At 46.7% G+C, this 19,876-nt stretch overlaps 16 protein-coding genes across 16 annotated transcripts; 11 read left to right on the top strand and 5 right to left on the bottom strand.

The window, feature by feature from the left end:
• Positions 1-38: 38 nt before the first annotated feature.
• Positions 39-416, bottom strand: J056_003282 (uncharacterized protein; the record flags this gene model as incomplete). Its single annotated transcript, XM_009268505.1, has 1 exon — positions 39-416. The coding sequence occupies one exon, from the start codon at positions 414-416 to the stop codon at positions 39-41; it is 378 nt and encodes a 125-aa protein (XP_009266780.1).
• Positions 417-504: 88 nt separating this feature from the next.
• Positions 505-1,170, bottom strand: J056_003281 (uncharacterized protein; the record flags this gene model as incomplete). Its single annotated transcript, XM_009268504.1, has 1 exon — positions 505-1,170. The coding sequence occupies one exon, from the start codon at positions 1,168-1,170 to the stop codon at positions 505-507; it is 666 nt and encodes a 221-aa protein (XP_009266779.1).
• Positions 1,171-1,289: 119 nt separating this feature from the next.
• J056_003280 (N-alpha-acetyltransferase 20) lies at positions 1,290-1,820 on the top strand (the record flags this gene model as incomplete). The annotated part of the gene is made up of 1 exon (XM_009268503.1): positions 1,290-1,820. The coding sequence occupies one exon, from the start codon at positions 1,290-1,292 to the stop codon at positions 1,818-1,820; it is 531 nt and encodes a 176-aa protein (XP_009266778.1).
• A 545-nt stretch (positions 1,821-2,365) lies between these two features.
• Positions 2,366-3,178, top strand: J056_003279 (uncharacterized protein; the record flags this gene model as incomplete). The annotated part of the gene is made up of 1 exon (XM_009268502.1): positions 2,366-3,178. The coding sequence occupies one exon, from the start codon at positions 2,366-2,368 to the stop codon at positions 3,176-3,178; it is 813 nt and encodes a 270-aa protein (XP_009266777.1).
• A 55-nt stretch (positions 3,179-3,233) lies between these two features.
• On the top strand, positions 3,234-4,850 carry J056_003278 (uncharacterized protein; the record flags this gene model as incomplete). Its single annotated transcript, XM_009268501.1, has 2 exons — positions 3,234-4,491; positions 4,561-4,850. The coding sequence occupies 2 exons, from the start codon at positions 3,234-3,236 to the stop codon at positions 4,848-4,850; spliced, it is 1,548 nt and encodes a 515-aa protein (XP_009266776.1).
• A 224-nt stretch (positions 4,851-5,074) lies between these two features.
• On the bottom strand, positions 5,075-6,151 carry J056_003277 (uncharacterized protein; the record flags this gene model as incomplete). The annotated part of the gene is made up of 1 exon (XM_009268500.1): positions 5,075-6,151. One exon carries the CDS (start codon positions 6,149-6,151, stop codon positions 5,075-5,077), a length of 1,077 nt encoding a protein of 358 aa, XP_009266775.1.
• Positions 6,152-6,459: 308 nt separating this feature from the next.
• Positions 6,460-7,654, top strand: J056_003276 (Phospho-2-dehydro-3-deoxyheptonate aldolase, tyrosine-inhibited; the record flags this gene model as incomplete). Its single annotated transcript, XM_009268499.1, has 2 exons — positions 6,460-6,535; positions 6,585-7,654. The coding sequence occupies 2 exons, from the start codon at positions 6,460-6,462 to the stop codon at positions 7,652-7,654; spliced, it is 1,146 nt and encodes a 381-aa protein (XP_009266774.1).
• A 96-nt stretch (positions 7,655-7,750) lies between these two features.
• Positions 7,751-8,206, bottom strand: J056_003275 (uncharacterized protein; the record flags this gene model as incomplete). The annotated part of the gene is made up of 3 exons (XM_009268498.1): positions 7,751-7,760; positions 7,820-8,127; positions 8,174-8,206. 3 exons carry the CDS (start codon positions 8,204-8,206, stop codon positions 7,751-7,753), a joined length of 351 nt encoding a protein of 116 aa, XP_009266773.1.
• A 150-nt stretch (positions 8,207-8,356) lies between these two features.
• Positions 8,357-9,163, top strand: J056_003274 (Septum-promoting GTP-binding protein 1; the record flags this gene model as incomplete). Its single annotated transcript, XM_009268497.1, has 5 exons — positions 8,357-8,433; positions 8,486-8,520; positions 8,573-8,644; positions 8,722-8,942; positions 8,993-9,163. 5 exons carry the CDS (start codon positions 8,357-8,359, stop codon positions 9,161-9,163), a joined length of 576 nt encoding a protein of 191 aa, XP_009266772.1.
• Positions 9,164-9,570: 407 nt separating this feature from the next.
• J056_003273 (Fruiting body protein SC1) lies at positions 9,571-9,942 on the top strand (the record flags this gene model as incomplete). Its single annotated transcript, XM_009268496.1, has 2 exons — positions 9,571-9,805; positions 9,854-9,942. 2 exons carry the CDS (start codon positions 9,571-9,573, stop codon positions 9,940-9,942), a joined length of 324 nt encoding a protein of 107 aa, XP_009266771.1.
• Positions 9,943-10,354: 412 nt separating this feature from the next.
• On the top strand, positions 10,355-10,848 carry J056_003272 (40S ribosomal protein S12; the record flags this gene model as incomplete). The annotated part of the gene is made up of 2 exons (XM_009268495.1): positions 10,355-10,366; positions 10,408-10,848. The coding sequence occupies 2 exons, from the start codon at positions 10,355-10,357 to the stop codon at positions 10,846-10,848; spliced, it is 453 nt and encodes a 150-aa protein (XP_009266770.1).
• Positions 10,849-10,979: 131 nt separating this feature from the next.
• Positions 10,980-11,694, top strand: J056_003271 (uncharacterized protein; the record flags this gene model as incomplete). Its single annotated transcript, XM_009268494.1, has 2 exons — positions 10,980-11,050; positions 11,103-11,694. The coding sequence occupies 2 exons, from the start codon at positions 10,980-10,982 to the stop codon at positions 11,692-11,694; spliced, it is 663 nt and encodes a 220-aa protein (XP_009266769.1).
• Positions 11,695-14,206: 2,512 nt separating this feature from the next.
• Positions 14,207-14,578, top strand: J056_003270 (Fruiting body protein SC1; the record flags this gene model as incomplete). Its single annotated transcript, XM_009268493.1, has 2 exons — positions 14,207-14,441; positions 14,490-14,578. The coding sequence occupies 2 exons, from the start codon at positions 14,207-14,209 to the stop codon at positions 14,576-14,578; spliced, it is 324 nt and encodes a 107-aa protein (XP_009266768.1).
• Positions 14,579-14,990: 412 nt separating this feature from the next.
• Positions 14,991-15,484, top strand: J056_003269 (40S ribosomal protein S12; the record flags this gene model as incomplete). Its single annotated transcript, XM_009268492.1, has 2 exons — positions 14,991-15,002; positions 15,044-15,484. 2 exons carry the CDS (start codon positions 14,991-14,993, stop codon positions 15,482-15,484), a joined length of 453 nt encoding a protein of 150 aa, XP_009266767.1.
• Positions 15,485-15,615: 131 nt separating this feature from the next.
• Positions 15,616-16,330, top strand: J056_003268 (uncharacterized protein; the record flags this gene model as incomplete). Its single annotated transcript, XM_009268491.1, has 2 exons — positions 15,616-15,686; positions 15,739-16,330. The coding sequence occupies 2 exons, from the start codon at positions 15,616-15,618 to the stop codon at positions 16,328-16,330; spliced, it is 663 nt and encodes a 220-aa protein (XP_009266766.1).
• Positions 16,331-18,646: 2,316 nt separating this feature from the next.
• On the bottom strand, positions 18,647-19,825 carry J056_003267 (uncharacterized protein; the record flags this gene model as incomplete). Its single annotated transcript, XM_009268490.1, has 1 exon — positions 18,647-19,825. One exon carries the CDS (start codon positions 19,823-19,825, stop codon positions 18,647-18,649), a length of 1,179 nt encoding a protein of 392 aa, XP_009266765.1.
• Between the last annotated feature and the right edge of the window lie 51 nt (positions 19,826-19,876).

Below are 19,876 nucleotides of genomic sequence, written 5' to 3'. Positions count from 1 at the left end.
CGTTACAGAAGCGTTACAATCGTCATCCTCGCCAACTCCTACTTACGCTCGCCGTGTCTGTGCACACGCAGTGTCTTGTCATTCCAGAGCGCATAAACGCCGTACGCCGATGCGCCAACGACAGCGAAGCCAACAGCCGCAAACAGAGGCAGCAGTTCCATCGGGATATCTGATGGCTTTATGCGGAATATCAGTCTGGCCGTCTTGCCTTCACGACCTTCAACTGGCTTGTACTCGGTGTGTGGACGTGATGAGCTGCCTTCTGGCCATGACGACGTTGCTTTGTTGTCTAGGGCTTTCAAGAGGGGTGCTGTGCGGTGTATTTGTCTGGCAGTAGTTGTGGCTGTGGCTGTGGCTGGTCGTGCAAGCGGTGCAGCCACTGTGGCTTTTCTAAGCGCGTGTGTTATTGGGCTCATCGTTGTTCTTCTAATGGAAATCATGTGCTGAGGTCAGATGTGATTTATGTACGACGTGGGAAAATCAGGTTATTACATGTCGCAGTCCTCATATCTTCAACTTGGATAGGTCAACTTGCACGCTGCTAAATATGTCGTTGTACACCCGCATCAAGTTATCAGCTGACTGGTTAAAGTCATCCGAATGATCGTCATCGAGGTTGTACACTACGTCATCCCAGATATCTGACAACTGGGTGGATTTAGTGTGTATTTGATGGAGATTGTCTGTATCTTTTATTGAGTCTATCAATTGCTCGAATTTATTGGGAAGTGAGTGAGAAATTTTGAGAATTTTCTGACCTTTGTCCGACAAGTCGCTTTCAACGAGGTCTAAATCGCTGATCTCGTTTTGCGTGTCCTTGAATATGTCTAGGAGGGAGTAAAGGGACGTCTTCAAAGCCTGTAGTTCAGAACAAGGGAGATTGGAGAGGGATATTTGATGAATGATTTCAGCGTGATTCATGATATCACTGTAGCTGTATTCTATAACGCTGGACAGTAATCCATGGATGTTATCGAGGATGTCGTTGAAGATACCCAGCCAATTCTTCTTGAGCAAGTGAGACTTTGTGGATTTCAGAATAAAAACTAGATTATTCAGATATCCATTCAAGTCTGGGATTAGCTGGTTCAATAAACTCCAATTCACTGGCTTCTTTGTTGAGATTACAAGTTTGTTCAAATGCACTGAAATCAGCCTGAGATTGCTCATCAAATCCGCGTGGAGTGTGTCTGTGGGGATATTTTCATCATTCTCCCTCACACACTCTCTCCTGTGTACTCCCAACTCGCCCAACGCCTCAACCACGCTCCGCTCTTCTGCCTTCATCAATGACGACGATAAAGAGCTTTAAATCGACGGATATTCTGAATTTCAATAAAATAAACCTCGATTACTGGACAGAGACGTATTCCATCTCGTTCTACCAGCAATACCTCATCAATTGGCCTGATATCTGCATCAGCCTCACGCACCCTGATTCCTCCTTGATGGGTTATTTGTTCGGTAAAATTGAAGGGCGGGGCTTGGACCACCACGGCCACGTTACCGCTCTCTCTATATCCCCCACTCATCGCAAGATTGGTCTCGCCAGCGAGCTTATGAAAGCATGCGAGCACCTCTCTGCTACGCTCTCGCCCACCTACTTTGTCGACCTCTTCGTACGCCTCACCAACTCCAATGCCATCCATATGTATACAAAACTCGGCTACTCCGTCTTCAGGCGCGTCGTTGGCTACTACGGCGACCACGAAGATGCATACGACATGCGCAAGTCTCTACCGCGCGATGTCGATGGCGTGACGGTGAGGAGTGATGGCCATCTACACCGCTGTGCACCCGAGGACACTGTATTCGATTAAGCCGTCTAGAAAAAGGCGTAAACACCCTCATCCAGTGGTATTTCATTCACATTCACCCCCTCCCTCCCCTCTAGATGTTCTCGTAGTATGTGCATCTTGGTCGTTCGTGGTTTCGTGTAGGATAGATTGCATATTGGACATTTGTAGCGCTGTCTGGGTGTGTTGTGCGTTGCTAGGTGATGCTTGAGGCTGGATTTGTCCGTGTACTCTTTCCCGCATTCTGGACAAGTGTGCTTTGTGACATCACCCCTATGCCTCCGCAGGTGTTGCTGGTATTTGTCTTTCAATGCGAAAATTTTACCACACAAAGCACACTTGAAGTCTTTGTCGGGGGAGTGAATAGTAGCGTGTCTGTCGAGGTTCCATTGGGAGGGAAATGATTTGAAGCAGGTGGTGCAGGTGTGTATATTGGTGTTGATGTTGGTGCTGCCACTGCCACTGCCTGCGCTCCCCAACGACGCTATAAAACCCTCATCAAAGAGCTCCTCGATGCTATCGACGTGGTCGCCATCCAGCTCATCCAACATGGTTGCAGCCCATCAACCATGTCATCCCCGTATCCAGCACTCCAGCCCGACGTGATTCCACGCGCCACGCTCAGCACGTACACCTCCAAGCAGCAATTCAGCGACTGGCGATCCCAGCTGCTAATCTCTGTGCTCAAGCTCGGCGGTGTACCATCCCACATAGGTTTCATTATGGATGGCAACCGGCGATTCGCCCGGCAGCACAACCTAGCGATAAAGAGTGGCCACGAGGGTGGCTTCCTGGGGCTACGGCGCGTGCTTGAATTCTGCCTGCGTCTCCACGTACGCACTGTCTCCGTATACGCTTTCTCCATCGAGAATTTCAACCGGGGGGATGACGAGGTGGAATACTTGATGGGGCTCGCGAGTGAAAAGCTCGCCGAGATCGCGCAGCACGGTGATATCGTGCAGCAGCATAATGTACGTATAGCCGTGCTGGGCGCGACCCACCTCCTGCGCGCCGACGTGCGCGCCAAGCTGGTGGAGATCGAGACGCGCACGCAGCACAACGACGGGGCTACGCTCAACATATGCATGCCGTACACGAGCAGAGACGAGATGTCCACCGCAATGCTCCACAGTGGCGGGGACAGACGCGCTTTCGACGCCCACCTCATGACGCACCACTCTCCCCCACTAGACATCCTCGTTCGCTCCTCTGCCGTCAACCGCTTCAGCGACTTCCTCATGTTCCAGGCTTCCCTCCACAACACCCACGTGCAAGTCGTCGATGCGTTCTGGCCGGATATCGGCATCGCTGAACTCGTCCCCGTGCTGCTCAACTGGCAGCGCAAGCGCTGGTCGGCGAGTCTGGCAGCCGGAGCAAGCTAGCGATAGTGTATTATATCTTATTTTTATTTCTCTTGCTTATCAACCACCATCATCGATGACGTCGCGAGCTGCTATCAACACTAGCGTGCGCGTGGGCTTAAGGGTGCGAACTAGCGTGCGACTTTACACCACGCAGCAGCCACGCAAGGTGTACAGCGATGCCAGTGCGGCGATCGCGGACCTCCGATCGCGAACGAGGCTGTACAGCGGGGGGTTTGGGCTGTGTGGCATCCCAAGCACGTTGATCGACGCTATACAACGCCGCACAGACCTGCACAGCCTCACCGCCATATCCAACAATCCCGGTGTGGGGGAGAAGGGGCTGGCCCGGCTCCTCAGCACGCCGGGTAAAGTGACGAGACTGATCTGCAGCTATCTCGGCAACAACCGCACCTTGGAAGAGGGGTACAGACGCGGGCAGATCACCGTCGAGCTCACGCCCCAAGGCAGCATAGCAGAGCGGGTGAGTGCAGCCGCGCGCGGCGTGCCTGCATTCTACACTCCCACTGGCGCAGGCACGGCTGTGGAGGTGGGCGGGCTGGTGAGTGCGTATGACGACGCAGGCAACGCTCTTGCTCACCAGCCTCCCCGTGAGACGCGCTCGTTCGGCGGTCGCAACTACCTCCTTGAACACGCCCTACACGCCGATGTTGCCATCGTACGCGCTCGAATCGCTGATCACGCTGGCAACCTCGTCTTTAATAGCTCGGCTAACAACTTTAACAGCGTCATGGCAAAGGCCGCCCCTCTCACCATCGTCGAAGCGGAGGAAATCGTAGATGTTGGCGCCATTCACCCTAACCACGTACACGTCCCCGGTGTCTATGTGGATAGGGTGTGCCCTGCGACGACCTCTGCCGAGATTGAGGTGTTGCGCGTGAGCGAGGCTGGTAAGAGTGAGGACGGGGGTGCGAGCGAGACTGCGGCTACGAAAGTCCCCACTCTCACACTCAAGGACAGGATAGCGCGTCGAGCAGCGCGCGAAGTGGGTAGTGGGGAGGTAGTGAACCTCGGTGTGGGGATACCAGGCCGCGTACCCGAATACATACCTTCACACTCGGGTGTCACTGTTCAAGCAGAGAACGGGCTGCTCAATATCGGTGGCTATCCCCACGCAGACGCTGTCGACCCCGACACCATCAACGCGAGTAAGGAGACAGTGACGCTGCGTAAAGGTGCCGCGGCATTCGGGAGTGATGAGTCATTCGGCATGATCAGGAGTGGAAGGATTGACGTGAGCATGCTGGGCGCTTTTCAGGTCGACTGCGCTGGCAACCTCGCCAACTATATGATACCGGGCAAGCTGATGAAGGGTAGGTTGTTCCTGAAGCAGCGCTTAGTGCTTAGCCGGAGACGTTTTATCGCTGACTAGCCACCTACAGGTATGGGCGGTGCTATGGATCTCGTCAGTAACCCCAAACATACCCGCATCATGGTGCTCATGGAACACAACGATAAGTACGGTCGCAGTAAAGTGCTTAATCAATGCAGCCTCCCTCTCACGGGCTCACGATGCATATGGAAAATTATCACCGAGTTGGCGGTGTTTGCTGTCGACTACGAGCGTGGCACATTGGTGTTGACTGATGTCGCTGAAGATTCTACCCTCGACGACGTCAGAAGGAACACAGAGGCGGACTTTATTGTCAGTGAGGAGTTGGGTACTTTTTAGAATGACTTGAATGAGTTGATTTGTTATACAAGAATGCGGAATTGCGTTTGGAAATGTATAAATAAAAGTAGAAATAGATAAACTCGTGCTCATACTCAATGGTATCCAAGAAAGCAAGTGGTCATCAGAAAAGATAAGAAAAATACCGGAAAAATCATGTGTTGATATCCATCCACACGCTTATGTGTTCCTGTGTCCATCCACATTCCACATTCGCTCTCCAGTCAACGGCTTGACTGCACGCGCTGCAAGATTTCCCCAAGTTGGTCAAAGGTGTCGTGCGCGTTGTGATCCACTCCGACGCTACCACCACCGCCGCCGCCATTAAAACCACCATCATTACCGCTGTCCCACGCCTTTCTGGACGCCAAGAAAGTGCGATAGTCTAAGGTGGGGTGTTCTGGGTGATGTGGGTGATGGTCCAACTGGTTCAGCTCCAAACGGCCCAAGCCGACATTAAGAAGATGTGTGTCGAACGCAAACGCAGAATCGTTGTGAGTAGAATTGTGAGTGTCTTGGGTGTTGTGAATGTCTTGATTGTCTTGACTTTCGCTCAAACCCTCCTCAGCCAACTGAGCAGCCTTCTGAGCAGCCCTAGCCAGCTCCCCATTATTACCGCTACCACTCTCATTACCATTTGCAAATGGATAGCACCGGTAGCACGACTTCCTTCTCCTCCAATTAACGAAGCCGCACGAACACACCCAGTCGCCGGGTTGCATCTGCATCGGTCCCTGGCTGCCAGTGTTGAGGATGGGAGGGAGGGAGTTGTTTGGTGTTTGTGTGCGGTGTGGAGTGTGTATGCTTTGTGTTGTGTTGGCTGTGTTTACAGTGTTTACAGTGTTTGTATTTGCACCAGGCAACGAGGCTAATACATCAAACAAATTCTGCGGTGGAGAAGCGTTAAAAGTAGACAAAGAGGAATTGGGTGATTTGGGTGATTTGGGGGAAAGTGGGGGCGAGATCGGATCAGAGTGAGTTACTATGAGTGGATTTAGGATGCTACCAACAGGCGGACCTGAGGATGAGTGCTGGTTGAGGGAGTGTGGCTGTGGGTATTGCTCTGAGTGTACCTGTGACTGTACTTGATCACCGTTACTGCCACCAACCAATCTAACCCACTTATCACACCATTTCAGCGCCTCAATAGCATCAATACTGTGTGCAAATTCAAAGTAGAAGACGTCATTGTGATTGTTGTAGAGTACTTGCAGTGGTGGCGTTAGGTTTGCCTTGTTTATTGAATTTATGAGATCGTTCGGGGATATAGAGCTGTGCTTGGATATTTCAAGGTATCTCATTTGAGCATGGTGGTTGGGGTGTAACTATGTATTTCTAATTTCACTAGTAATTTTAAGTGTCACTGATTATTAATAGTAAACACTATTAAATAATCTTAAACACTTGAAATTCACTTGAACCCACTTAAAATTCCTTGAAACTCCGTTAAACACTCAAATTGACTCAGAAAAGACGGCGAATTCACCCAAATCAGGCAATTTGATTAAATTCACGGCTATTTTATTAAATTTTATATTCCCGCGTTCGGCTTTGTGTATTTATAAATCTGTCAATCGATCCATTCCCTCCTTATCCGCATACCACCACCATGTCTTCTGCTAATATGCTCAACGTCGACAGCAACATCGACGCAACTTCTCAAGTCGATATGGAAGATTACAAGGGTTTGTCGCTATTCCTCTTTACCCTTCTCTTTGTAACTCCCTTCCCCAGACGATGTACGCATCATTGGCTACGATCCACTCGTACAACCCGCCCTCTTACAGCATGAAATCATGTCCACTCCTAACTCCCAACAATCAATCGCCACTGGCAGAAACATCGCTGCCAACATTATCCACAAGAGGGACGATAGAGTCATCGTCGTCATCGGTCCTTGCTCTATTCACTCCCCAGAACAAGCCATCGAATACGCTAAAATGCTCAAGCAACAGCTGCCTAATTGGCCTGGTCTTCATATCATCATGCGCGCTTACTTTGAGAAGCCACGTACCACTGTTGGCTGGAAAGGTCTCATCAACGATCCTGACATCAACGGCTCCTTCAAGATTAACAAGGGTTTGCGTATAGCCAGACAACTTCTCTGTGATATCACAGAGTTAGGTCTTCCTGTCGGCTGTGAGCTCCTTGACACCATTTCCCCTCAATACCTCGCTGATCTCGTCAGCTGGGGCGCAATTGGTGCTCGTACCACTGAATCTCAACTCCACAGAGAGTTATCCTCTGGTGTCTCCTTCCCAATCGGTTTCAAGAACGGCACTGATGGCAGTGTCGGTGTCTCCGTTGACGCTATCCGCTCCGCTGCTCACCCACACTCCTTTATGGGTGTCACTGAGCAAGGTTTAGCCGCTATCGTGAAAACTGCAGGTAATGCTGATCTCCATCTCATCTTGCGTGGTGGTACTAAGGGTACTAACTTTGACAAGGATTCTGTCCAAGCTGCTGAGGCTGCCATTAAGAAGGCTCGTCCAGATAACCACCCTGCAATTATGATTGATTGCTCCCACGGAAACAGCTCCAAGAACCACCGCAACCAGCCTAAAGTTATTTCGGACATCTCTCAACAAATTCGCGGTGGTAACACTTCGATTGTCGGTGTTATGGCGGAATCTAACATCAATGAGGGTAGACAGGATGTCCCAGCTGAGGGTCCATCTGGTTTGAAGCACGGTGTTTCTATTACAGACGCATGTGTTGATTTCCAAATGACTATCGACATGCTCAACGAGCTTAACGATGCTGTACTCTTCAGACGCTCTCAATCACAAAGCAATGGCGTCTAGAAGGTGTGTGACGTAGGTGACCTGCCCCATGGATCAAATCAAACTGCAAATCTTATTTAATCTTTTATTCATTCATAATGACTATCATATATATGTTTAGTGTGGCCTGCGTGTGATTGTGTGTGTGAGTCTCACAATGTCTCGTATATTCCAAATTTCACCCACCAATTATCAACTAACCACGCCTCTCTGCGCGCGATGCTAGCTTCACGTTTATGCAATCCTGCTTCTCTCTTAGTAAACTCCAACTCGCGTAGTAGAATCGTATCATGATTGCACTCCTCCTCCTCGTCTTGTGTTACGTCAGGGGGCGGAATAGACTTCCAGTAGAGATTGCTTTCCCTCGCAGCCACTGAGCTTTCACGTTCTGCAACTCTTGCTTCTCTTTCCCCAACGCTGGCTGTCCTAGTAGCCTCATAAGTGAAAACGTAGGGAGAGATGATCAAAAGCGATAAAATGGCAACAGCGATGCTCTGAAGATGGAATGTGAGAGGGATTGATTCGCAACATTCAACCCACCAACAGCAAATTGATATCCGCGTATCCTCTCATGTTGTGTGTTAGATGACTCTAATCAATTAAACGGTCTCGAAGTGAACTTGAAAATGAGCTTGAAAATAGGCTTAAAAATTGAAACATCATTTGCTAATTTAAGTTGTCTCAAGTACCTCAAACACCTCAACCACCTTACTCACAGCGATCATGGCCCTTTATCTCAAAACAGCGTTGGTGGGGGACAGCAGCATTGGGAAGACGTCTTTGATGGTTAAATATGTGGAGTGGGTGCAGTGGATGCGTTTCTTAGACGCTTCTTACACTTACGCGCGACAGAGGTTCATTCGATGAAGACTACATACAAACGCTAGGTGCGTGTAGCTTGGGCTATTGAAAGAGCATCACTCAATCACCCGCTTACAGGCGTAAACTTTATGGAAAAGACTATATCCATACGCCAGACTGAAATTACTTTCTCCATTTGGGATCTAGGTGGTGCGTTGTGGCTTTATCTGGGGGATTAACTTTCCTTTGAAATCACTTTCATTGTCATTCTCATTCTCGTCGCACAGGCCAACGCGAATTCGTCAACATGCTCCCACTCGTTTGCAATGACGCAGTTGCAATTCTCTTCATGTTCGATCTTTCCAGGAAGAGCACCCTTAATTCGATAAAAGAGTGGTACAGACAGGCTAGAGGGTTTAACAAAACTGCAATCCCTTTCCTCGTAGGTACCAAGTTCGATGTATTCGCTGGTCTGCCTAAGGAAGATCAGGAGGAGATAACCAAGCAGGTAGGAGCGATATTTGCACTTTCAATTCACTTACCCACTCATCAACACAGGCAAAGAGATTCGCAAAGGCTATGCACGCTCCTCTCATCTTCTGCTCCACTTCGCACTCCATTCACGTACAGAAAATATTCAAAATTGTTCTCTCAAAGGCTTTCGATTTGAAATGTACAATTCCAGAGGTTCATGAACCGGGTGAACCTTTGCTCATTTACAAGGACTAATGGGGTCGTTCAACTTGTCACTTTACAGATTTCATACAGGATACCAGTTGAGACTTGGTTGTCTCGCACTCTCACTAACAACAACGCTGCATCACTTTCCTCGTTTAATAATTGATTTGTTTTTGTGTTGCCTTTTGAAAATTTTACTCGTCTTATACGCAAGAGGTGTGCCCGTGTGGAGGAGTGTTTTTCTAAATATTTTTGTGTAAACGTACGCACATGCAAACATACACTTTTTATTTCACATGATATTCAATGCAAATACCACATTCCGGAGCTCATAATGCACGCTAAAAGTGCACTAAAATAAGATAGCGCTAATAATCATTTTAGTGCGCTTCTCAGATGGTTAAATAGCCTAGCTCTACCCATGTTGCATCCTCACAACTCATCTTGCTCTCTAAACAATGATCGCTCAAACCCTCGCCATCTCCGCCGTCATCGCATCTGCCCTCGCCAGACCATCAGGCGGCTCATCAGTCGGCTCATGTAATACCGGACTTACTTCATGTTGTGATACTACAAAAGACAAGCAATCAAGCACTGGTGAAGAAGACGGTCTTCTCCACACAGGCGATATTCTCGACCAAGTTGCTATCCAATGTACTCAAATACCTCTTCTCATCGGAGTAGCATTACAAGGTATTTGGAATCTACGTGCGTCGTAAATATAACTAACACGCTCCACAGACGTATGCAAGAACACCCCAGTCTGCTGCGAGAAGGCATCTTCAGATGGTCTCCTCGGTATCAACTGTACTCCAATCCCACTCATCTAAATTGTTTTGTTTACCGGGTTTCTGTTTTTACATTAAATACATAATACCGTTTGTTGTTAGTTAAACAATAGTGAAATTTTCTGTAAAATTGTCTGAAAAGCTCGCAGTGTGTATTTAAATAAAAAGTGTGGTTAGAGCCTACTTTCAGAATGATATACGTACATGCAATCGTCTACATCAGCACACAGCGTAAACCCCGCACAACTCCATCGCCGAAGGAGTAGAGGATGTAAGTATACGTAAGCATAAATCCACAAACCCCACAAACTCTCTACAAACTCATACACTCGCACACAATTTAAATTTTTCGGTGGATAAAATCTGTAACGCCGCCTTCTCTCTTCGACCCAGCTAACAGCTAAGAACGAAGGACGACGTCTTACGATTGACTGACTTAGCATAAGAATCTATAATGGTGTGTTTGGTGTGCAGTGGATTTAATACACCCCTGCTCACTCTCTACAGTCTGAAAACGGTGAACAACAAGTCGAAGTTCCTCAAGAAGAGGTCGAAGTCGCTGAGGCTGCTCCAGCAGGCAAGATGTCTGTCGAGGAAGCCCTCCAACAAGTTCTCAAGAACGCCCTCTACCACGATGGTCTCGCCCGTGGTTTGAGAGAGTGTGCTAAGGCTCTCGACCGTAGAGCTGCCCACCTCTGTGTGCTCGTCGAAACCTGCACTGAGGCTGAGTACATCAAGCTCATCGAAGCTCTCTGCGCAGAGCACCAAATCAACCTCATCAAGGTCTCCGACGCCAAGGTTTTGGGTACCTGGGCTGGTCTCTGCAAGATCGACAGAGAGGGTAACGCACGTAAGGTCGTCGGTACCTCTTGCGTCGTTGTCCGCGACTTTGGTGTTGAGTCTGAGGGTCTTAACGTCCTCTTGGACTACTTCAAGAGCCGCAACTAAATTTAGTTGCTTGTTGCATCCATAGATTCTTTGTGGCTGTATAATTGGCGTGGGCGGGTGTTTTGTGTCTGTTGTGAGCGCTTTGTGCTTTTTCTTCCCCGTTTTCCCCATCTTCTCTACCTAATTCTCCTATGGCAGGATTCTGGAGCTTCCCAGATGATGTCGTTTGTAGGATTATTAGCTTACATGGTGCAACTGAGCTGTTTGCCGTCTCTTAAGAATAGCTACAAACTCACCCGCAAACATCCCAAAAGTCTGATTATACAATCTCTGAAACCAACAAACAACACGAAACCAGCTGAGCTGATATCTTACCTGACATTCCTTCAAAACTGTGTACTCCAACCAACAGATTTCCTCTACTCGATAGAAGTACTTGAGTTGAATCTGGAACACTTCAATAAATCCACACGGTTATTAGCATGTCCACAGCTATCCACATGCATCAACAAAATGCCTGTACTGCAAAAGTTCACTCTCACACTCGACGCGCTCATCGAGACTGAAAATACACATCTCCTGATTGGTAGGTCAGACGGTGCGACAGAGCTAACGATAAACATAGACCACATGACACATCTCAAAGCCGCGATGCTAGCCATTGCGATATGCGACAAATACTTCCGTATCAAATTACTCCGCATCCATCGACCATCATTGGTCGATATGCCTGGATTCGATTTGATAACGCAGGAGCACTTCATTGCAATTCTCAACGCGCTGGACAGCTGCTACATGCGTAAACCGAACATGATAATTTTCAAGAATTACGAACTGGTAAATGGCTCAATCACCACCGATACACCACTAAATTTGATACACACATACATTACGTACATTTGGTAAGTTTACAGACTCTGTAAACAGGACATGTAAGAAACGTGCTCTGCTGAAATACTATATCACAAAACGGACGCAAAAGGATGAGATGCGCGCTTTAAATGGGTTTCATATCGATATTGTCGCTTTAAAATTCAACGCGCTGAATAACGACTTGCAGAAATGTTGTAAACTTTTTCCGTTCGTTCGAGGTTCCTTGAGAGTCCTCCTGCAGGATAAACAGACTGCGGAGATTCTTTACAGGGCTTATTCGGTAAGAGAGGAGATGGAACATAATTATCCAGGTCTCATTGCGGAATGCCTCGAAACTCATAAACTGCTCACTTTGCAAAACTCTGCTTGGCAGAACTCGCCAGAACTAACTCGCTAGATGCCAGCTTAACTCAGTGTTTCCCCTCTTATTATATCCACCTACTCACACGCACGACGTCCTAATGATATCCAGCTTTATCCAACTTGTATGATGCATTTGATTTTCACGCTTTTTTCACAGTCATCAGCAGACATGCGATAGGCGTTGATATCGTGATTTCTAATTTTCTCATATGTATGCTTTGAGATGGTACTTTGTTTTGCTCATCACCCCTCTTTCAACGCTGTTAGCCGCGAGACTAGGAACGAGGGTAACGGGTTAGTGAAACACAACAGACAAGGCAAGAGTCACGTGAGTCAAAGTACATTAACGACTCTAACACCGCTGCGTTCTGTAGTGGCCCACACTTATTTCCTCGCGGCTCGCCGTCTTGTGGACCATAGTATGGCGGGTTTAGCCCTTTCCCTGTAAATGGTCTTTGCTACTCCCAGTAAGCTTTATCTCCGCTCATTTAACTCTTTCTGAACTCCAACTAAGATCTGGCAGTCCGTTCAAAGTCCACTTTGAGCGATACTCCTGGTAGGTTTGCTCTCCATCCCTCACTTCATCTCTCTATCTAACCTCAACCACCAAGACAAAGCAATCCACAGACGACAAAACATCCAACAAGAAGTCCTTCGCAAGGCTCCCTGCTGAGATAATCTATGTTGCTGCAAGATTGAGGCTGTATCGTTGAGCTACGCTCGGTTAATAGACGCCCACATAGCACACATTGGAAAATCCCTTAGTAAACAATTCTTGTAGTCACTTTGCTTCCAAGTATTCTGTTAATCTTACTAGCTGAAACCCAGAAACCTTTCCGAAGAGGGGTTTAATTCGAGGGTGACGAGCTGACGTGAAGAGTGTAAAAAAGGCCTAAAGAAATAGAATTAAAACTCTGCCAATGCTTCAGGTCATTTTAAATTCTTCCTCACGCTGCCAAAGACAATCTACGGGTATTCGATTGAGAGACAGTGTCTCAATCTCAACCATTTCAAACGCTATGAAATATTGGAATAACGAAAATGCTTAGATAGTAGTGGCTCAGAAAACAATGCAGATGCCATTTAACCGGATTCACTTAATAATGTAAATCTAGAAAACAACCAACGAGAGTCGTGCAAATAATACAAGTACTTCAAAACCTTAAATCATTTGAGAAGAAAGTTTTATGTTCGTATCACTTTTTATGTTGAAACGTGAGTGTCAGTGATAGGGCTAAAAATTTGGCTTGAGTGAAACGCAATTGATGATAACGGTCGTTATTCTGCCGCACTTATAAAGTGAATAAGAAAAAAATTATTTCAATGCCGTAGTCGAATACTCTACCATTGAGCCAGCCGGCCGTGGTGACCGACGCAGGGCTCGAACCTGCAACCTTTCGATATCAGCTACTCCCGTTGAGTTATTTTGAACTGAGAATTCCTTTGCAGCTTAAAAATATATACAATTGAAACGCAAAAGGTGTACGCAAATATTCATAAAATCAAGTCATTGTACGTTTTCATATTGATTGCTTCACCTCAATGCAATGCTAGGTAGGAGCGATATTTGCACTTTCAATTCACTTACCCACTCATCAACACAGGCAAAGAGATTCGCAAAGGCTATGCACGCTCCTCTCATCTTCTGCTCCACTTCGCACTCCATTCACGTACAGAAAATATTCAAAATTGTTCTCTCAAAGGCTTTCGATTTGAAATGTACAATTCCAGAGGTTCATGAACCGGGTGAACCTTTGCTCATTTACAAGGACTAATGGGGTCGTTCAACTTGTCACTTTACAGATTTCATACAGGATACCAGTTGAGACTTGGTTGTCTCGCACTCTCACTAACAACAACGCTGCATCACTTTCCTCGTTTAATAATTGATTTGTTTTTGTGTTGCCTTTTGAAAATTTTACTCGTCTTATACGCAAGAGGTGTGCCCGTGTGGAGGAGTGTTTTTCTAAATATTTTTGTGTAAACGTACGCACATGCAAACATACACTTTTTATTTCACATGATATTCAATGCAAATACCACATTCCGGAGCTCATAATGCACGCTAAAAGTGCACTAAAATAAGATAGCGCTAATAATCATTTTAGTGCGCTTCTCAGATGGTTAAATAGCCTAGCTCTACCCATGTTGCATCCTCACAACTCATCTTGCTCTCTAAACAATGATCGCTCAAACCCTCGCCATCTCCGCCGTCATCGCATCTGCCCTCGCCAGACCATCAGGCGGCTCATCAGTCGGCTCATGTAATACCGGACTTACTTCATGTTGTGATACTACAAAAGACAAGCAATCAAGCACTGGTGAAGAAGACGGTCTTCTCCACACAGGCGATATTCTCGACCAAGTTGCTATCCAATGTACTCAAATACCTCTTCTCATCGGAGTAGCATTACAAGGTATTTGGAATCTACGTGCGTCGTAAATATAACTAACACGCTCCACAGACGTATGCAAGAACACCCCAGTCTGCTGCGAGAAGGCATCTTCAGATGGTCTCCTCGGTATCAACTGTACTCCAATCCCACTCATCTAAATTGTTTTGTTTACCGGGTTTCTGTTTTTACATTAAATACATAATACCGTTTGTTGTTAGTTAAACAATAGTGAAATTTTCTGTAAAATTGTCTGAAAAGCTCGCAGTGTGTATTTAAATAAAAAGTGTGGTTAGAGCCTACTTTCAGAATGATATACGTACATGCAATCGTCTACATCAGCACACAGCGTAAACCCCGCACAACTCCATCGCCGAAGGAGTAGAGGATGTAAGTATACGTAAGCATAAATCCACAAACCCCACAAACTCTCTACAAACTCATACACTCGCACACAATTTAAATTTTTCGGTGGATAAAATCTGTAACGCCGCCTTCTCTCTTCGACCCAGCTAACAGCTAAGAACGAAGGACGACGTCTTACGATTGACTGACTTAGCATAAGAATCTATAATGGTGTGTTTGGTGTGCAGTGGATTTAATACACCCCTGCTCACTCTCTACAGTCTGAAAACGGTGAACAACAAGTCGAAGTTCCTCAAGAAGAGGTCGAAGTCGCTGAGGCTGCTCCAGCAGGCAAGATGTCTGTCGAGGAAGCCCTCCAACAAGTTCTCAAGAACGCCCTCTACCACGATGGTCTCGCCCGTGGTTTGAGAGAGTGTGCTAAGGCTCTCGACCGTAGAGCTGCCCACCTCTGTGTGCTCGTCGAAACCTGCACTGAGGCTGAGTACATCAAGCTCATCGAAGCTCTCTGCGCAGAGCACCAAATCAACCTCATCAAGGTCTCCGACGCCAAGGTTTTGGGTACCTGGGCTGGTCTCTGCAAGATCGACAGAGAGGGTAACGCACGTAAGGTCGTCGGTACCTCTTGCGTCGTTGTCCGCGACTTTGGTGTTGAGTCTGAGGGTCTTAACGTCCTCTTGGACTACTTCAAGAGCCGCAACTAAATTTAGTTGCTTGTTGCATCCATAGATTCTTTGTGGCTGTATAATTGGCGTGGGCGGGTGTTTTGTGTCTGTTGTGAGCGCTTTGTGCTTTTTCTTCCCCGTTTTCCCCATCTTCTCTACCTAATTCTCCTATGGCAGGATTCTGGAGCTTCCCAGATGATGTCGTTTGTAGGATTATTAGCTTACATGGTGCAACTGAGCTGTTTGCCGTCTCTTAAGAATAGCTACAAACTCACCCGCAAACATCCCAAAAGTCTGATTATACAATCTCTGAAACCAACAAACAACACGAAACCAGCTGAGCTGATATCTTACCTGACATTCCTTCAAAACTGTGTACTCCAACCAACAGATTTCCTCTACTCGATAGAAGTACTTGAGTTGAATCTGGAACACTTCAATAAATCCACACGGTTATTAGCATGTCCACAGCTATCCACATGCATCAACAAAATGCCTGTACTGCAAAAGTTCACTCTCACACTCGACGCGCTCATCGAGACTGAAAATACACATCTCCTGATTGGTAGGTCAGACGGTGCGACAGAGCTAACGATAAACATAGACCACATGACACATCTCAAAGCCGCGATGCTAGCCATTGCGATATGCGACAAATACTTCCGTATCAAATTACTCCGCATCCATCGACCATCATTGGTCGATATGCCTGGATTCGATTTGATAACGCAGGAGCACTTCATTGCAATTCTCAACGCGCTGGACAGCTGCTACATGCGTAAACCGAACATGATAATTTTCAAGAATTACGAACTGGTAAATGGCTCAATCACCACCGATACACCACTAAATTTGATACACACATACATTACGTACATTTGGTAAGTTTACAGACTCTGTAAACAGGACATGTAAGAAACGTGCTCTGCTGAAATACTATATCACAAAACGGACGCAAAAGGATGAGATGCGCGCTTTAAATGGGTTTCATATCGATATTGTCGCTTTAAAATTCAACGCGCTGAATAACGACTTGCAGAAATGTTGTAAACTTTTTCCGTTCGTTCGAGGTTCCTTGAGAGTCCTCCTGCAGGATAAACAGACTGCGGAGATTCTTTACAGGGCTTATTCGGTAAGAGAGGAGATGGAACATAATTATCCAGGTCTCATTGCGGAATGCCTCGAAACTCATAAACTGCTCACTTTGCAAAACTCTGCTTGGCAGAACTCGCCAGAACTAACTCGCTAGATGCCAGCTTAACTCAGTGTTTCCCCTCTTATTATATCCACCTACTCACACGCACGACGTCCTAATGATATCCAGCTTTATCCAACTTGTATGATGCATTTGATTTTCACGCTTTTTTCACAGTCATCAGCAGACATGCGATAGGCGTTGATATCGTGATTTCTAATTTTCTCATATGTATGCTTTGAGATGGTACTTTGTTTTGCTCATCACCCCTCTTTCAACGCTGTTAGCCGCGAGACTAGGAACGAGGGTAACGGGTTAGTGAAACACAACAGACAAGGCAAGAGTCACGTGAGTCAAAGTACATTAACGACTCTAACACCGCTGCGTTCTGTAGTGGCCCACACTTATTTCCTCGCGGCTCGCCGTCTTGTGGACCATAGTATGGCGGGTTTAGCCCTTTCCCTGTAAATGGTCTTTGCTACTCCCAGTAAGCTTTATCTCCGCTCATTTAACTCTTTCTGAACTCCAACTAAGATCTGGCAGTCCGTTCAAAGTCCACTTTGAGCGATACTCCTGGTAGGTTTGCTCTCCATCCCTCACTTCATCTCTCTATCTAACCTCAACCACCAAGACAAAGCAATCCACAGACGACAAAACATCCAACAAGAAGTCCTTCGCAAGGCTCCCTGCTGAGATAATCTATGTTGCTGCAAGATTGAGGCTGTATCGTTGAGCTACGCTCGGTTAATAGACGCCCACATAGCACACATTGGAAAATCCCTTAGTAAACAATTCTTGTAGTCACTTTGCTTCCAAGTATTCTGTTAATCTTACTAGCTGAAACCCAGAAACCTTTCCGAAGAGGGGTTTAATTCGAGGGTGACGAGCTGACGTGAAGAGTGTAAAAAAGGCCTAAAGAAATAGAATTAAAACTCTGCCAATGCTTCAGGTCATTTTAAATTCTTCCTCACGCTGCCAAAGACAATCTACGGGTATTCGATTGAGAGACAGTGTCTCAATCTCAACCATTTCAAACGCTATGAAATATTGGAATAACGAAAATGCTTAGATAGTAGTGGCTCAGAAAACAATGCAGATGCCATTTAACCGGATTCACTTAATAATGTAAATCTAGAAAACAACCAACGAGAGTCGTGCAAATAATACAAGTACTTCAAAACCTTAAATCATTTGAGAAGAAAGTTTTATGTTCGTATCACTTTTTATGTTGAAACGTGAGTGTCAGTGATAGGGCTAAAAATTTGGCTTGAGTGAAACGCAATTGATGATAACGGTCGTTATTCTGCCGCACTTATAAAGTGAATAAGAAAAAAATTATTTCAATGCCGTAGTCGAATACTCTACCATTGAGCCAGCCGGCCGTGGTGACCGACGCAGGGCTCGAACCTGCAACCTTTCGATATCAGCTACTCCCGTTGAGTTATTTTGAACTGAGAATTCCTTTGCAGCTTAAAAATATATACAATTGAAACGCAAAAGGTGTACGCAAATATTCATAAAATCAAGTCATTGTACGTTTTCATATTGATTGCTTCACCTCAATGCAATGCTTGTGGCACAGAGGACACCATCTCACATAGAATTTTCATATATAAAAGACATATAATGGCCAAAATCACATTATGAAGAAAAATTACCAAGATAAATATTCAGTTCGGATTAGGTTCATTACTCAGAAACTCACACTCTCTACAAACCCTTTACGAGTTCTTCAAAAACCAGCTCAACACCCACCCGCGCGCCTTCGGTAGCTCCACGTAGTTACCTCCCAACTTACGGCACACATGCCAAGAACCGCATCCCTTTGAGTCACTAAAATCGTTAGCTATCAATGTACAAGAAGTATGGATAGGCGAAGATTATCAATATTTGTAAAGCTTTTGACTACATACTATGATTTCTATATATCAAAATACTTTGCAAAACAATTTTAACTTGAGCGCACAAGGTATAAGCAGATTTCATGAAAAGAAGGAAGGAAATATCTATATAACACTACTACCGCGATTGAAGAAATTTTTCTGTTTGAGGCAGACATCATTGGTGCATCCTGGACACCTGAGAGCGAATTGAGTGGAGGTAGGGTGACCCGGGACCCAACCGCCGACGTAACCAGTATGGCTGATGTCTGTCACTTTATTCTGATAGACACTACCCAGATGCTCAGCGGCGAGGTCGGCGATAGCGCGCACGAAAGCAGGGCTATCATTCAGGCTGTCCACGCGGTCGAGTTGGAGACCGATCTCGCGAGCCTCCTCGACGCACTCGAGATCTAGTTCGTACAGCGTCTCAATATGGTCAGATGTAAAAGCAATAGGGACGACGAGGGCCTTTGTGTAGCCGAGACGGCGCAGACCTTGTATAGCATCGGAGGTCTGCTGGCCGAGCCAGGCGGATGGCCCGACTTGGGACTGCCAGGTGAGTCGGTGTGGGTTGGTATGGCCAGTGAGGCCAGGCAGTCGACTAACTACCGCTTGCACCGTAGACGCTACCTCTGCTGGATACGGATCTCCCCTGTTCACCACACTCATCGGAAGCGAGTGAGCAGAGAAGAGAATGGGGATTTTGCCACGTTCTTCAGGAGCATACTTACGCAAAGACTTGGCGACATTCTCCGCAAAAGCTTCAACTAGGAGTGGGTGGTTGGGCCATCTGTCAATAATGGACCAGTTTATATCCTTGTCTATGCCCAGCGCATGAATCTGGCGATAGAGCTCATTCAAACTGCTCCCAGTGGTGCTGCACGAGTATTGGGGGTATTGCGTGAACGCTACAGCGCGAGTGACGCCATCGTGTTTCATTTGCGCGAGCGTGTCTTTTGTGAGAGGATCGACATATCTGAATGCGATGTAGGGCTTATGCGGGGCTGTAGCAGGAGAGAGCTCGTCCAGCAGCTTCACCATTTCATCGCCCTGACGCTGTGTCCAATGGAGGATGGGTGAGCCGCCGCCGATTTCTTTGTACTGCTGCTTTATCTTGGGTGTACGTCTATTGGCGATTCTAGGGGCGAGAATTGATTGGAATGGCAGCGGGATTAGATCCTTATCGTGGAAGAGGTTTGAGAGGAATGAGTGAACGTTGTCGAGTGTGGCGGGACCACCCATGTTCATCATAACGACGGCGGTGGGGGAGGCGTTCTTGAGCTGGGAAGGCGTGATTCTCATGGTGTTGGTGTGTTGGTAATGGCAGTGGTGACAGTACCGGTACAACAACCA

This window comes from Wallemia ichthyophaga, assembly GCF_000400465.1.
Source record: "Wallemia ichthyophaga EXF-994 unplaced genomic scaffold scaffold4, whole genome shotgun sequence".
NCBI classification, from domain to species: domain Eukaryota; kingdom Fungi; phylum Basidiomycota; class Wallemiomycetes; order Wallemiales; family Wallemiaceae; genus Wallemia; species Wallemia ichthyophaga.
Note: the sequence above shows the minus strand (reverse complement) of the source record. Positions and strands in the feature narration are given on the sequence as shown.